Genomic DNA, 14,789 nt, shown 5'->3' on the forward strand with positions numbered 1-14,789 from the left:
ATCATTATTATGATCATCAGTATTTTTGGTTCAGTGTCTATTTAAAGAGGTAGAGTTTAAAGTATTACCATAGTTTAGTGTGGTTATCTTACATTGAGGATGACTGAATGAGGGCATCTCGTAAGTTAATGTTCATTGTAATCAATTGAAAGGCCACTATGTCTTATTAACCTTCCAATTCAAGCACCTGTTTATTACAAGTGGGGCAAGTTGATATGCAGAGAATTAGTGACAAATCCCCAAATTCACTTCAATCACAATCTTTTTTATTAGTAAAAAAAGAAAGGCATCCAAAACAAATACAAACAAACCAACAAGAACATAACCAAATAAGTTGCAAAACACTGGACTAGACTCTGACCATGTCAAAAGGCCAGTAACAAGATCAGGCGACACACAAAACTCTTCAAACCTTGATGGCCGTCAGAAACCTGAGTGTGATACAAAACAGTGAGAATCCCAGTACAAATCTGCAGTGTCCTACAATGGTTTGATGTTGATATAAAAGATATAGTGAATATAAACATATGTACATCTTGTGGGTATTTCACAAAGCAAGATAAGTGGGTTAACCAGACAGATAACCCTCGTACATTTTCAGAGACAACTCCATCATTTCAGCTTGATAAACTTGTTTCTGGCACAACTCCATATTTCCAGATGAGAAATAAAGATGAGCTTCAAACACACATCGGTTGCTTATTTTTTCCTAACAAGTCGTTTATGTCCTAAAAGAGTGTCACCAGCCATGGTCCTGGAGAGTGTGTGGGCCTTGCTCTTGCCCAGCACTAACACACCATATTTCACTAATCAATTCTAGCGGAATCAGGGGTGTTAGTGCTGAACTGAAACTTAAATCTGCACACTTTGTAGCTCCCCAGAACAGGGGTTGGTGACCACAGCATGGACAAATCAACAGTCATTTCTGTGTTTAACTGGCAAACATATCAATCTTGCTTGTGAAACTCCATTCTGGCTTTGAGCAGGGGGTCAGGGGTTAGAGGTCAGGTAGGGGTCATGGGTCAGCAGTCACTAGGATGGAGGATCATCTCCATGTATAGCCTTATACCTGGCCATCTCCTCTGGAAACACCTTGCCCAGCTCTGATATCAGCAGGCTCTTAAACTTCTGCAACAAGCAACAAACAAGATATGAATGTCAGGTAGGAAAAAGATCAATGACTATTATACAAACTCATCAGGGTGACTATTTCTGTGACAATAATGTTGACATAGCATTAAACGTTGTGATGAGATGTTTCAGTCCAAGGCATGGCAGTGTAATGATATAATTTAAGTATTAAGAACTTTTAAAAATGCTGTTGTCGCTTACTGTCATTGTGTCAATCTTCCCTTTGACCTGTTCATTTTTCGCCAAGGACCGTTCTAAGCACTCTTTAGTGTACAACTGAGGGTTGCGGCCTTGATCTATGTATCTGTGGAAAAAGAGTACGTAAATTGAATGCGATCTGGGAAATAAGGCTGCACACAGGCACAAACAAAGAATGATGATTGCTTGCATCAGCAACATTTTAAAGAGACAACATGATAAGTTATATAGTGTTATTATTATTATATGTTCTAGCTCTGACACAACACTCCAAAAGACGTAATGTTAATTCAACATAAGTGCCATTACCTGTTTCGGTATCAGTTATCCCAGTTTTGAAAATATCCATGAACTGCATCATGGACCACACGAAATATCCAAATGGCTGCTTAATATCCATACAGATTACATGTTTACCTGTCATTACCCGAATCTACAGTGGAAAGCTCTTAACGTGGCATTAAGCATTCGCCATTGCATTGATAGTGCAGAGTACATGGATATTTTCAAAACTGGGATAAGTGACGCCGAAACAGGTTAGGGCACTCAAGTTGAACTGAGTCACAATCTGAATCTCCTGCAAGCCAAACTACAATACTCCATCTCATTAAATCAGTGGCGCATCGGAGCTGTATGTGCAGATATGACTCACTCAAAAGCCTCGAGAGGGACATTAATCTCATGAAGCTGCTGACGACACTTCTCGATGTCCTGCAGTCCCGTGATCATGAAGTTTCTGAAATTCAAAACGACAGAAACATTGTCATCATAACCTCAACATATTGTAGCTAATGCCATTGGTGTACTTATAGATAGATGTTCTACATCTATGGGTGTACTATTCTCAGGTACAGTGTGATGTGTACAATGTACACAAAAATGTGATGTACAATTTGATGGCAGCTACTAGATTGAAGCTACTAGATTGAAATCAAGTGCAATACTGAAACACAACTGTGAACATTTCAAACCTGCAAACTGCGACACTTTAAATGAATGTGCAATAACACTATGTGCAATATGACAACCCTCGGGTATACATAAGGTTCAGAGAATAGGAAATGTTAGGATAGGTATAGCATAGCATAGAGTACAGCACAGTGTTTTATTTGTATAGTGGATAGTGTACATAGCCTTTATTTATGTAAACCAGCTCTTTTCCCTTCTTGTTTTTAGTTTTTTTTTCTTTCTCCTAGCACCAGGGGAGCCCCCCCTCCCAAATTTCGTTGTTTGGTACCTGTACTATATCAATGACAATAAAGACCATTCATTCATTCATTCATTCATTCATTCATGTGGCGGCAGTGCATTGAAAGATAGCTTGTTTTGATCAAATCACGTACATAGATATAGGCTAATCCTAGTTACACAGGTGCGTCTAAGCACTAATAGTTTTCTGCTAGCATTGCCTAGCCTGATGTCCGTGTACTTTCTCAGCAAAAGCGAGCGTTGCTCTCCTTTGGGATTTAACTTTGGGATTGAAGACAGCCCAAACGTTTGATCATACACGCATCATCACGACTCGACACTTACAGTTTCTGGTTCAGTCCTGTCTGGCTGCTAGGCTGGAAGTCGCTAACGATGATTCCCATTTGTCGGATATTTTCAACGAACTTCTCGAGATGTTCCTCGAGATTGTCAAATCGTTCAGCCATGTTTCGAATACAATGTTATGTCTTAAGTTCTAATAATAAACATTAATAATTAGCGTTAAAATACGAATACAAAGCCGTTCGGATGTTCACCACACTATAGACTCATTTTTCAGACACCCGTCTGACTGTACTGCTTTTTGGCAGTATGAGAGCCAATCACTGTAGCGCATGTGTAGCCACCTTGGTAACAGCCAACCACAGAGTGCCGTCTGCTCTCTCCAAGTGCTGCAAAGTATCGTGCTTCAAATGGCAAAGATACATGTTACATTGTATCATTGCTCTACCTTTTAACAGAGAACTCGCTTTAGCCATTATGCCATGATGTGTGCAATATATTTCAAGATTGGCGATTTGTAAATGGATACATTTGAATGTGGTAAAAGTATAAAACAAGCCTATACAAAACACAAAGACAAGACAAATTTGCCTTAACGCACTTTACTGATATGCTTTAAAATCGTGTTAACGTTATTCACACGAGGATTAGACCTACAAAATAGGCTAGCCCCATATTGCACCGTATTATCACAAGGACACACAATAAGGCACCATCCTCGGTCAAGGAACCGAAGCCTGAGAATCTTACACCGTCTTGTAAAATGTAAAATGATATAATAACAATACAATTTGAAACTTGAAACCTGCAGGAGAATTCAGTCTCGCTATGGGAAGAAGATATTCATTGGGGACAAAACGGACTAATGTAATGTAGTAGGGCATGATGACATTAGCCTATGCGCTGAAAGCCCAACCCTCTTTCACTCTTCCGTCCACATCTTCTGCCCTCGACTCGAGCGAATTTGCGAAACCTAGGATGGTAGGGGAAGGCAGGGCAATACCGCTACCTGATTGGTTGGCGAAGCACTCACACACCAATCAGGTAGCGGTATTGCCCTGCCTTCCCCTACCATCCTAGGTTTCGCAAATTCGCTGCCCTCAACATCGTTATTCATTCAACCCAGGTACAGCGGAAGGCAGCCATACCACGTCTGGACTGTTCCACCACTGCTAGTTGTGTGTGTGCGCGCGCCTCCTCGCCCAGGATGATCCGGGGTTGGTTCGTCCTCAGCCACATTAGAGCAGCCAGTGTTGCCGCAGCTGCACTTACATCAGAGGATTAGTTCGCTGCTCCGGGTCAGACCGACCGGAGCTTATTGCAGACCGACTTGGGTGCGATATTGCAGTGGATCGTGGTAGCCGCCGATTCGCATCTCGTCACATTCGCCGAGGAAATTTTGGATTTTCTAAAACCCGACATAACGGGTAAGTCGATCCAAATAAAGATATAGCACTGTGTCGATTAACATTATGAATGATACATGCAAGAAGCCTATAGCGTATTGATTATTGTGTAACTACCTATTTGTAGCCGAATGATAGTGGGGTCTGCAACCACTGCCATAGTCAGTCCACCTGTCAAAACGGTAGCCTCGTCGTAAAGTGTTCATACATGGAAAGGTTGTTTGCACATTTAAGTGACACTTACGAATCCGACAGACTACAGTCCGTTTTTTGTCTTATTGTTTTTCATTAGGGCTAATGGCTTTTGTGTTTTTCCAGTCGGACCTTGTCAAGATGATGCACTGAAAAAGGGACTAGGGTACATGCAAGTCCCCGGTCTTCTCCCCCAGAGGCTGCAGTAAAACTGAGGGATTGTGGCACCAGGATTGACTTTTTTACGGTTTCACCGTCAAACATTACGTCTGAGCGGGAGAATCGTGAATCTCGCCCTGCTGTGCTCGGCGAAATAAGAATGGCCACTCTACTGCGGAAAATCGGTCTGATTCGTCTTCACGACCGAGACACGGAGGACCCGAAGCATCACCAGGTCTCGCTAAAAGGAACGAAGGGGGGGAACCAGAAAAACAACGCCAAGCACTGCCAGACCACCAACGAGACGAATATCCTCAGCACCCCGGAGATCAAGGCGAAAAAGCTGGACCAACACACCACCGGCAAGGACAAGCCACCCGTTAAGGATAAACAGGGCAAGGACGCGAAGGAGAAACAGCAGACGGGGGGAGGAGGAGGTGGGATCGGGGGGAAAGCGGTGACCGGCGCCTCGATACCCCCGCTAGCCCCCCCTCACCGGCAACACTGCACCCAGGTCCGGACGCGGAGGCTGATGAAGGAGCTCCAGGAGATCCGACGGCTGGGCGACAACTTCATCACGGTGGAGCTCGTCGACGACAACCTCTTCGACTGGAACGTGAAGTTACACCAGGTGGACAAGGACTCTGCGCTGTGGCAGGACATGAAAGAGACGAACACCGAGTTCATCCTGCTGAACGTCTCTTTCCCCGACAATTTCCCCTTCTCCCCGCCTTTCATGCGGGTGCTGACCCCCCGGTTGGAGAACGGCTACGTCCTGGACGGCGGGGCGATCTGTATGGAGTTGTTAACCCCCCGCGGGTGGTCCAGCGCCTACACCGTGGAAGCCGTAATGAGGCAATTTGCCGCAAGCCTAGTAAAAGGACAGGTGAGGATACATTTTCTAAATTTAATTGAATTTAATTACATTTTGTACAATACTGCAGTGCATCCTATGTGCAAACATGAGCGCCAAAAAGGGCCTATGGATTGTGAAGCTTGATTACATGACACTTGCGCCATGCGTAATGTTGACTCCATGCCCAGCGCGTAAACTTGCTGTCAGTAGGCCTATGTACATGTCTGCCAGAGAGCGGTTTGGTGTGTTGATATAAGCCATCTTATATCAACATCTCCTAATCTTAGACACGATTAATCTTTATATGACATTATGGCCGCCATTTCACGAAATGTTCTCCCCCTTGTGTGATGTATGTCTCCTTATTGAAGACCTAACGCTCCGTTCTTTCTCTAAGAACGCGACATTCTCAGCGTAAACCAATTACAAGGTCACTAACCACAGCATTTGCCAAATGGATAGCCTACATGGAATCTGCTTAGCTTACTGGATAGCTTACTTCTTTTCTCTTTTTTTTTCAAGTATTTTTATTCAAAAGTTACACAATACAATATGATTAAACATGTTGATTTTCATTTTTTATTTTATTTTTTACAAATTTCTGCCCACCCCCCCACCCAACCCCAAACATTTCCTGCAGGGCCCTAAAGTTACAGGATAGCTTACTTCTAGCATTAATTTTGAGTAACCTACTTATTTAAATGACACAAAGCAAAAGTCCCTGTCTACCCAGCCTTTTCTATGCATCAGTGGATAGATGTAGTCAGCTGCCCTCCTCCACCATCCGACACCACTGTGAGTAGATTATGTAAACCTGCCGTCATCTGGTCTCAGACTCACGGTGCACTGCAGCACTGGATGGGTTTGGGTAGGCTACATTTTATCTTTAGGTCTCAATCCTTTTCATCGATTTATGTTTTCAGGCTTTCAATTTAAAAGAAACACCACACTGGCGATGCATCATGCTTGTTCATTATGTTTGAATAGTTTTCACATTTCACGCGTTATTATAGCAGCTATTGCTTGTCAATAATTTAGTATGACTGGCGTTATGCCATGTGTGTGACGTCACTGTTATGACATCTCTATGGCAGTAAAACTTATGTAAACTGTCACCGGAAAACCCAAAAGACCGAACAATATTTGATCTAGATGTGATATAACAGAATGATATAGGTTATGCATCTTCTATTTAATAGGACAATGTCACACACACACACACACCCACACACCCACACACCCACACACACACACACACACACACACACACACACACACACACACACACACACACACACACACACATATACACTCACATACACACAGACAGAGAGAGAGAGAGAGAGAGAGAGAGAGAAAGAGAGAGATGATACTCACCATTTTATCTGCGGGGTAGTGGATAGTGAGTTGGACTTGTGATCGGAAGGTTGTGAGTTGAAACCACACCACTACTAGTGTGCCCTTGAGTAAGGCACTTAGCCCTCAGTTCAGTTCCCAGTTCCCTGTAATTCGTAATTGTAAATCGCTTTGGATTAAAAGCGTCTGCTAAATGGCAAAATTAATTAATTAATTAATCTGCCTACATAGAACATTTTCATGGTTTGATAAATGACTCCCAACTCTCTCTCTCTCTGTGTGTGTGTGTGTGTGTGTGTGTGTGTGTGTGTGTGTGTGTGTGTGTGTGTGTGTGTGTGTGTGTGTTATGGTTGGTATGGCCTAGATATCTAATCGCAGTGTTTTACATACTTATTGTCTGTATGACAGTATTGGACAATTTCTTTTGAAATTCTAAATGTTTTATGATTATCCATGACGTGTCACGGTGCAGAGCTCACTTCAAAACATTACCACTAAAGATTCCTCTTTGAGCTGTTCTACTGTATGAATCTTCAGTCAGCTACAAATTTGATACGCCTATGCAGAATGCACTGCATAGGCTTGCCTGTCACCATAGCAATGGTCTGTTAAAAGTTAACCATTCAGAGGAGAGAGTGGCATGGGAAGGGAAATTATCTTCTCCGGTCCTTGATATACTAGTACACTATTCTCCTTTCCAGTCTCTCAATCCCACTATAACCTAAAACCTGACTCCTGTCTCAATGAAAATGTGTCACTTAATGCTGTAATCAATGTTAAACTTGAATGAAACCGTTGCCGCACACAATCTGTGAGAGTGTAGTCAAATTCAATGTAACAGCATGATCCATAACGGTATAACTAAAAACGGTATCAACCCTACATAGTTGGGCCGATATTCAGTATTGTCGAATATTGTGATTGTAGTATTGTGACATTGTTCTCTTTCAGAAAACACTTAGTAAAAGTGCTTCAAACAAGTTACCGTATGTGCATAACTACAAGTACAGTGTCCCACTGTTTTGCAAGGCAAAGCCCACCTAGAGATAAAACAACTCTTTGTTTCTCCAATATTGACAACACCAGCCATATGACTCTACATTGGCCATACTCTATGACTCTATGGCTATCTCACTCTGGTCATGTCTCCATGATACTTCAGTAATGGAGGATATTATTGTTAATCATGTTATTTTATGAAGTAATTAAGAGAAGAAGAAATAATAATAATGATAAGAAATCATTAAGAAATTGTTGATATTTCCCAACCCTAGTGCTTGTAAGTCACTTGATATGCTGATCGTCAGTGTATTTTCCAGCTTCTTGCACAGTGGCGTTAAGGGTGCTCTGTCTGCAGTATGCACTAATTGCAGTGCAGTGTCTTCCTTCGTCAGTTTGTTAATGAAAACAATATTGATTAAGTGTGTGTGTGTGTGTGTGTGTGTGTGTGTGTGTGCGTGTGCGTGTGCGTGGTAGTTCTGGCCCATCCCAGCTGGTCCTTTCATGTGGTATGTGCAGGGATATGTTTTTACAGTATTTGAAGATGCTCTAATTCCTGACTTTGAAGACAATAGGCTCTTTGCCTCACTGTGTATTCAGTAGAAAATGGAGGAGGGAGAGAATCACATTCACACACACACACACACACACACACACACACACACACTACGCTACTACAGAGGTGTGGATTTCTTTCTTTTTTTTACCAGAGATGAGCAGGCATTTTAGAAACTACGGCTAGTTCCCCTGATTTTTACCACTGCTGCTCTGAACCATCTGGGCTATTGCAATGACCACAAAGATGAATACAAAATGTTTAAAAATCGCCCTAAAATGACCATGGCCTTGTAGTTGACGTTTGAATTTATCTCTAAGAGCCAATTGTTTCTCTATAGAGATAATGTCCAACAGCAAGGAAAGAATAGTTGACAGTTGACATCTCCAGTGACGTCCAGTGACATTGCAGATACATTGCTTATGTGACAGCAGCTGGTGAAACTGGGAACAAGTCACCAACCAATCAAAATGTTCAGACTTTTATTCAGAAAAATGTTAATACATTTAAAAAATGTAAAATCAATGACACACTCGCTAGTCAGGCCAAAACATTGCAATGCAATGCACCGGTAATCACCGATTACTCACTGAATCCATTGGATTGCAATGTTTTGGCTTGACTAGCGAGTGTGTCACTGATTTTCAACAACGTTGACATTTATTTACATTTTTAGAATAAAAGTCCAAACGGTCCGTCGGTTGGAGACGGACTGGTTTCACCAGTTGCTGTCACGTATTGGCTTCCACTGCCACTAGATTTCAGTTCTATATTTTTAGACAACAACAACAACAACAACAACAACAACAACAGGCCTGCCTCAGTGATGTGATGACATCGACCATAGCATGTTTTATCCTCCCCTTTGGCACGGGTGCCCGGGTTACGCAATCACCAGCCCAAAGCAGCTTCCCATGACGCACTGGGGCCTTGTGCGTCCATTGACTGATCTCCATTCACAAGATTACCCATCAGCCACTTCACCCACGTTTGTCCCTCTTGACGCGCGAGTGAGCGCTTAACTGGAATAGATGAACAGTGGCACAGCACAGCACTGTTTAGCCTCAGGCGCACACTGGACATAAACGCACACACTGAGCAAAACATCCACAAACTCTCTTCAAGCTTCACTCTTATTCTCTTTCAACTGTCCTTGTTTTCATGCTCTTTCTCTCTTTCCTTGTGCTCTCACTCTCTCTCTGTCTCGCTCTTCTTCTCCTCTCCCTCTCCAGTGAGCCATTCTTGTGGAAGACCGCAAACACAATATCGGTAATTAAAGGTCAATATTCGCTCCTTTTTTAATCCTGAAAACACAGGCTTTTAAGAGAGGCATTATGCATGAATGGGCAGATGAGAGCTCTCTGTGTTCTCTCTCTGTTACTTCTGGTTAGTTAAGCGTCATGCAGCCCGGACATGGCCCGAGGCAGGGAGAGTTTATTTCTGTCCGTCCGTCCCCCCACACACACACACACAGACTGGCTACCATATCCAGCCTCAGTCCACTGGTATACACAGGTACCCTAGTGGGGTGACAGGGAAAGGGGATTTGTATTGTCCAAGCGGAGGAGAAGGAAGTGACCACCGCAGCAGTGCAGGGGAGGGCATCTGACTCCACTGACACCTTGATGGTTGGTTGCCCAGTTCTAATAACTAATCGTTCCAGCTACTGAGCATTTATTTGGCCTTTAGCCCTCATCCTGGGTGCTCTTGTACATCTGAATGTGAAGTGGCAGAGCTATCTCAGTGAATTTAGTCAAATGCTATTTGAGTCTTGGTAATGGCCCAGGATTCTGGATTCAACTCAGCGCAGAGGGCGATCTCAGTATATGCCTCCTAGTTGTGACTATGTATATGTGGGTGTATGTGTGTATGTGTATGTATGTCTGATTGTCTGTGTGTATGTGTATGTATGTATGTATGTATGTATGTACTGTATGTAAGTGTGCGCTCGTGTGTGTGCGTGCTGTCTGTGTGTCATGCTGGTCAGGCAATCTCCCTCAGGCATCAATCACCATGGCAATCACACCTCTTCAGCTTGGCCATTCACCATAGCAACCTCTAGCCATGGCAACAGCAGCCATTTTGAGTTATTGGCACAAACCGCATACAATTTTGCACAGACACAGAAACCAGATATTGGGATATGGTAATAAGAAGGTAACGATTAGATAGCTGACACAATCCAGTTCCCCTCTCACCTTACTGTCACAGTGGTTAGCCATTAGGATATCAATGACTTGTTCAATAGGCTGTCAATAGATTGTAAAATGACAGGACAGGTCTCCACAATTGTCAACCCACCAATAATTTCCAGGTCAGTAGTTATAAGGCAATGGGAATTCTTTTAGACTGGGATTCCTAGGACACATTTCAACACTGCTGATTGGCTTCTCCCTCATTCCCTCACTTACAACAGGATAGCTGAAATCACTATGGAGGATGATGGGGAAGTGGAATGAACTTTCATCTGCTCTATTCAGTGCAGATGGAATGAAGAGGGTGAGGATAGGGTAGAATGTGTCAATGGAGTGACCGGAGCTATTGACCGCTCCTGAGCTATAGACCGCTCCTGAGCTGGTGACCCTGTCTGTCTGAGTCATCCAGGTCTGGCCCATTAATCGGGTCACTGTCATCACAAGAATGGAAACTGTGACCCTAATCACCTGATTGCTCAGTATTATACCACCTCATCTACCCATATCCCTATCGCCCAAAATGATCCAAAATGGCCAACCAGATATAAACACCGTTGTCTTGATTCATGTGATATTTGATAGAAATTATTGTATTGTATGGAAAACATTATGGTTCAGTAGGACAGGCTTCCTTGTCACCTTTCCTTCATGACCCCTAGTGGTTTAAGAAGACTAGATGGGTTTCATACAGTATTGCTGCCACCTGTATATCTGTGATCATGGAGGTAAAGTCACAAGGGACCCAGGTTAAGACTACTTGAGACACCGCCAGTTATCCAATATCCGGACAGAAATACATTGTATAACATTGATGTGTCAAGTGGAATAGAGTGTTATGACAGATATATACTAATAATAATAATAATAATAATACATTAGACTTATATAGCGCTTTTCAAGACACTCAAAGACGCTTTACAAACTGAAAAGATTGAGTAGTAATAATAAAAAGAAACAAGAAATAAATAGAGAAAGAAAGTATAGGGGTCTAATTAAGGTAGTGCTGGGGACACATGGGAAGGGGAGGGGGAGAGGGAGAGGATTAACTGGTGAAGGCAAGCTTGAAGAGGTGGGTATACATCACATTTCTATCCACAGTATTCAAAGTGTGTTTTTTTTACCACTGATCTGAATCAGTGGGGTTTCTTTTACACCGATCCTATCCCTTTGACACAAAATGGCTGATCAGTCACACAATGCTTTAACTCATCAATACATTACATTATTCAGTAGTTTGGGTGTGACCAGCGGTAATTGATGTACTGATGTGGTTACACACAGTGTCGCGTGAAGGTATCACAATACCTTGCTTTGAGAAATTGTTCTACACTAGAGTTTGTTCTTTAGAAGCGTGTCTTGTATCATCGGTGCCTGATGCTGCGTTTCCTTATTCGCACCTCTCCTCCCGGCATGTGCTGATTGTGTGCGGCCAACAGTTTAATTAACACATTGAACCTGAATAAAATACTCTATGACCTTCAAACGTTTGGCTCTCAGCTGTAGAAATGAGTAGCTTTTCATCCACGAGCCAGATGACAGAGGTTAGGCGCTAGACGAAATAGCACAGAATTCGCATGAACAGGTGTGAAGGTATAGAACAAAATGAGGAATTTTCCTGAGACAGAAGTCAGTGTTTTAGGTTGTAGCAGCATTGGGACTGGATAGAAAAATAGGCTACTATCCGGGACATGAGCATAATGTCCCTTTTCCATGCCATCGATGACTGAATAGCCATGATGGAAGGAGGTAGGCCTATGCGTTTCAAGTTTCAAGAAGTGTTATTTAATAGGGTTTTGTTTTACTTTGCCTGATGTTGTTGCCATGGTATTGTTTCAGAATACAAATTGTGATACTATTTTAAGTATCAAGCAGTATGGAAATCAAACGGATGGTGTCGTGAGAGCACTAGTACACAGCTAGCTGAACCAGTCTGGCACGGCCTGCATTCTCTCCCTGTCTTTGTGAGAGAGCATGAGAGGTGATTCTTAAACCAAGTTATGTATGGCCTGGGGTCTAGCACAGCGGCACACAGTGCACACATTATGTCGGAATGGGTTCGAATCTGGCCCATTCCCTGCTGACATACCCTCTCCTCCTTACTTTCCAGTTAGTCTTCACTATCTCTATCCAATATACTGTATATATAAAGTGTGGGATGACTCTCAGAGAAGAATAATCTTAAAATAAATAACTTGATGTAATTTAAGATGAAGAGATGCCTTAAAGATTAGTCCCACAGGCACTTTTATCGTGGCACTGTGTCTAAATATTCATAATTTTGTTTTGTTCATCCACGCCCACACAATTCTCCTCAGAGAAGACTGAGCAGAGCTTCCAACAAGAGAATAACCAGCATTACTGTCACAAGCAACACCCACACCTTTATTCTCTCTTTAGTCTTATCTCTGTGTATTAATAGCTCTGGCGTGTCAAGAAGACACTGTTTCACCAAGATGATTGGTTAGGTGAAAATGGCTGTTCCACAGATGTCTACTTTTAGGCTATATTTACAATCCTGAAATGCTTCACTCTCCATAGTGGTTCAGGTCGACGTCATCACCGCAACCCCTGTCCCCCGTCCATTAGTGTCCTGGATGCTTTGGTTCTCACTAGATGATACAAAGTGACATCTTAGAAGATTTCTCTGTCCTTAAACATTGATTGACCGTTGGGCAGTAATGCCAGGGCCATAGTTGCATATGGGATTGTCATTTCCCTTCACAAGTCAACTATACTCCAAATGCAGCAGTAGAAGACGGTGGGAGGACAGTGAGGAGGAAGCATCTCTTCTGCTGCTGCTGCTGCTGCTGTGTGTAGCTCTCCTGGGTTGTTAGTCTGTGAAGAGGACTGTAGGCTGATGTTTCTGGATCTCGCTCTTCCTTTGTGTGCATTTATGTCGTGAGCTCTAGAATTCTTAATTACATTTTCATTTCAATTAGTCCTTGTTGGCATGACGAACAAAATGCAAACAGCAAAATGCAATCCTCTCCTCCCCCCCCCCCCTCTCTTTCTCTTTCTCTCTCTCTTTCATTCTTGTGAGGTGATTAATGTGGACACTAGTATTAACTCTGTACTCACCACTGTCTTCCCTCCTCTCCCTCCCCTTACCTCACTCTCTCCGCAGGGGCGTATCTGCAGGAAAGCAGGGAAGTCAAAGAAGGCTTTTAGTCGTAAGGAGGCGGAGGCCACCTTTAAGAGCCTGGTGAAGACCCATGAGAAGTACGGCTGGGTGTCTCCCCCTGTGTCTGACGGCTGAGCCACCGCCACGCTGCCCCTCCATGCTAACGCCACGCCACGCTAACTTAACTCCTCAACGTTTTTCTTTTTTTCTGGATTTTTTTTTAAATTTTGTTTTCTTTCTTCTTTTTTTGTTTTCTTTTGTTTTGTTCACCTCACTGAACTCGTAAAAAAACAAAAAAAAGAGAGAAAAAAAAAGAACGCTGTCTATATCCTTCATCCTCACATTTTATCGTCCTCCAGTGCTGCACTCCTCTCTTCTTCCCTCTCTCTTTCTCACTCCATCCCACCTTCAGCAAACTGCCTCATCTGGGAGCACTGTGGCAGGGACTTGTGGAATGTTCAGAAGGAGGTGTGTGAGCATTGACTTATTCTCGGGCAAATCAGGTGTGTGTGTGTGTGTGTGTCACGCGCTGTTGGTGGATTGAGTTACAGTCGCGCACACACACACACACAGAGGGACAGACAGATTGTGTGTGAATAAGCAGCCCTGTGAAAGACTACTGAAAGAAGATGCACCCCCTCCTCCTTTCTCCATCCTCTCCTTCCACCTCCTCCCACACACACTCCCCTTCCCCTCTCATCCCTGTCTCTCTCTCTCTCTACGGGGACAACAGACACACTGCACTGAACTGACATCAGCCTTTACCATCGACTCACTGCCCGACGGTTCATTTACATATAAATGAAGCTGTTAATGTTTAATAGACGGACAGGGCAGGACCGTTCATACACATTTACTCCGTGTTCCCTTTTCTGTCTCACAGTTCAATGCAACATGAAGATTGTCATTTATGTGGAGCTCATTCCGCTGCATAGCCGGGTCATTGATGTCTAATGGAGAGAGGAGAAAAAAAAAGAAGAAAAAAAAGTCCCACATTGCTCTACCCAGAGACTCTGTATGATAAGAGAGAGAACGATCAGATAATCACCGCTCTCTCTCCCCCTTCCCCCTCCCTCTCTACTTATCATGCAGTGTAGGAGAGGACCGGGCACTATAATTCCCATGATTA

At 43.2% G+C, this 14,789-nt stretch overlaps 2 protein-coding genes across 2 annotated transcripts; one reads left to right on the top strand and one right to left on the bottom strand.

Moving 5' to 3' along the window:
* Positions 1-250: 250 nt before the first annotated feature.
* Positions 251-3,096, bottom strand: med10 (mediator complex subunit 10). The gene is made up of 4 exons (XM_080530718.1): positions 2,863-3,096; positions 1,982-2,065; positions 1,333-1,435; positions 251-1,128 (listed from the first exon to the last, which is right to left on the bottom strand). Exons 1-4 carry the CDS (start codon positions 2,982-2,984, stop codon positions 1,033-1,035), a joined length of 405 nt encoding a protein of 134 aa, XP_080386844.1. The 5' UTR covers positions 2,985-3,096; the 3' UTR covers positions 251-1,032.
* Positions 3,097-5,073: 1,977 nt separating this feature from the next.
* Positions 5,074-13,795, top strand: ube2ql1 (ubiquitin conjugating enzyme E2 QL1; the record flags this gene model as incomplete). The annotated part of the gene is made up of 2 exons (XM_080530862.1): positions 5,074-5,463; positions 13,664-13,795. The coding sequence occupies exons 1-2, from the start codon at positions 5,110-5,112 to the stop codon at positions 13,793-13,795; spliced, it is 486 nt and encodes a 161-aa protein (XP_080386988.1). The 5' UTR covers positions 5,074-5,109.
* Between the last annotated feature and the right edge of the window lie 994 nt (positions 13,796-14,789).

Source organism: Nansenia antarctica (assembly GCF_963989245.1).
Source record: "Nansenia antarctica genome assembly, chromosome: 5".
Lineage (NCBI taxonomy): Eukaryota > Metazoa > Chordata > Actinopteri > Argentiniformes > Microstomatidae > Nansenia > Nansenia antarctica.

Bases quoted from the DNA above. Each gene is read 5' to 3' on its own strand.
- med10 (XM_080530718.1), bottom strand. From the start codon at position 2,984: ATGGCTGAACGATTTGACAATCTCGAGGAACATCTCGAGAAGTTCGTT. The intron at 1,436-1,981 runs GTGAGTCATATC...CTTTTTCCACAG, and splicing joins GTCCCTCTCGAGGCTTTTGA to ATACATAGATCAAGGCCGCA. The intron at 1,129-1,332 runs GTAAGCGACAAC...TGCTTGTTGCAG, and splicing joins GGAAGATTGACACAATGACA to AAGTTTAAGAGCCTGCTGAT.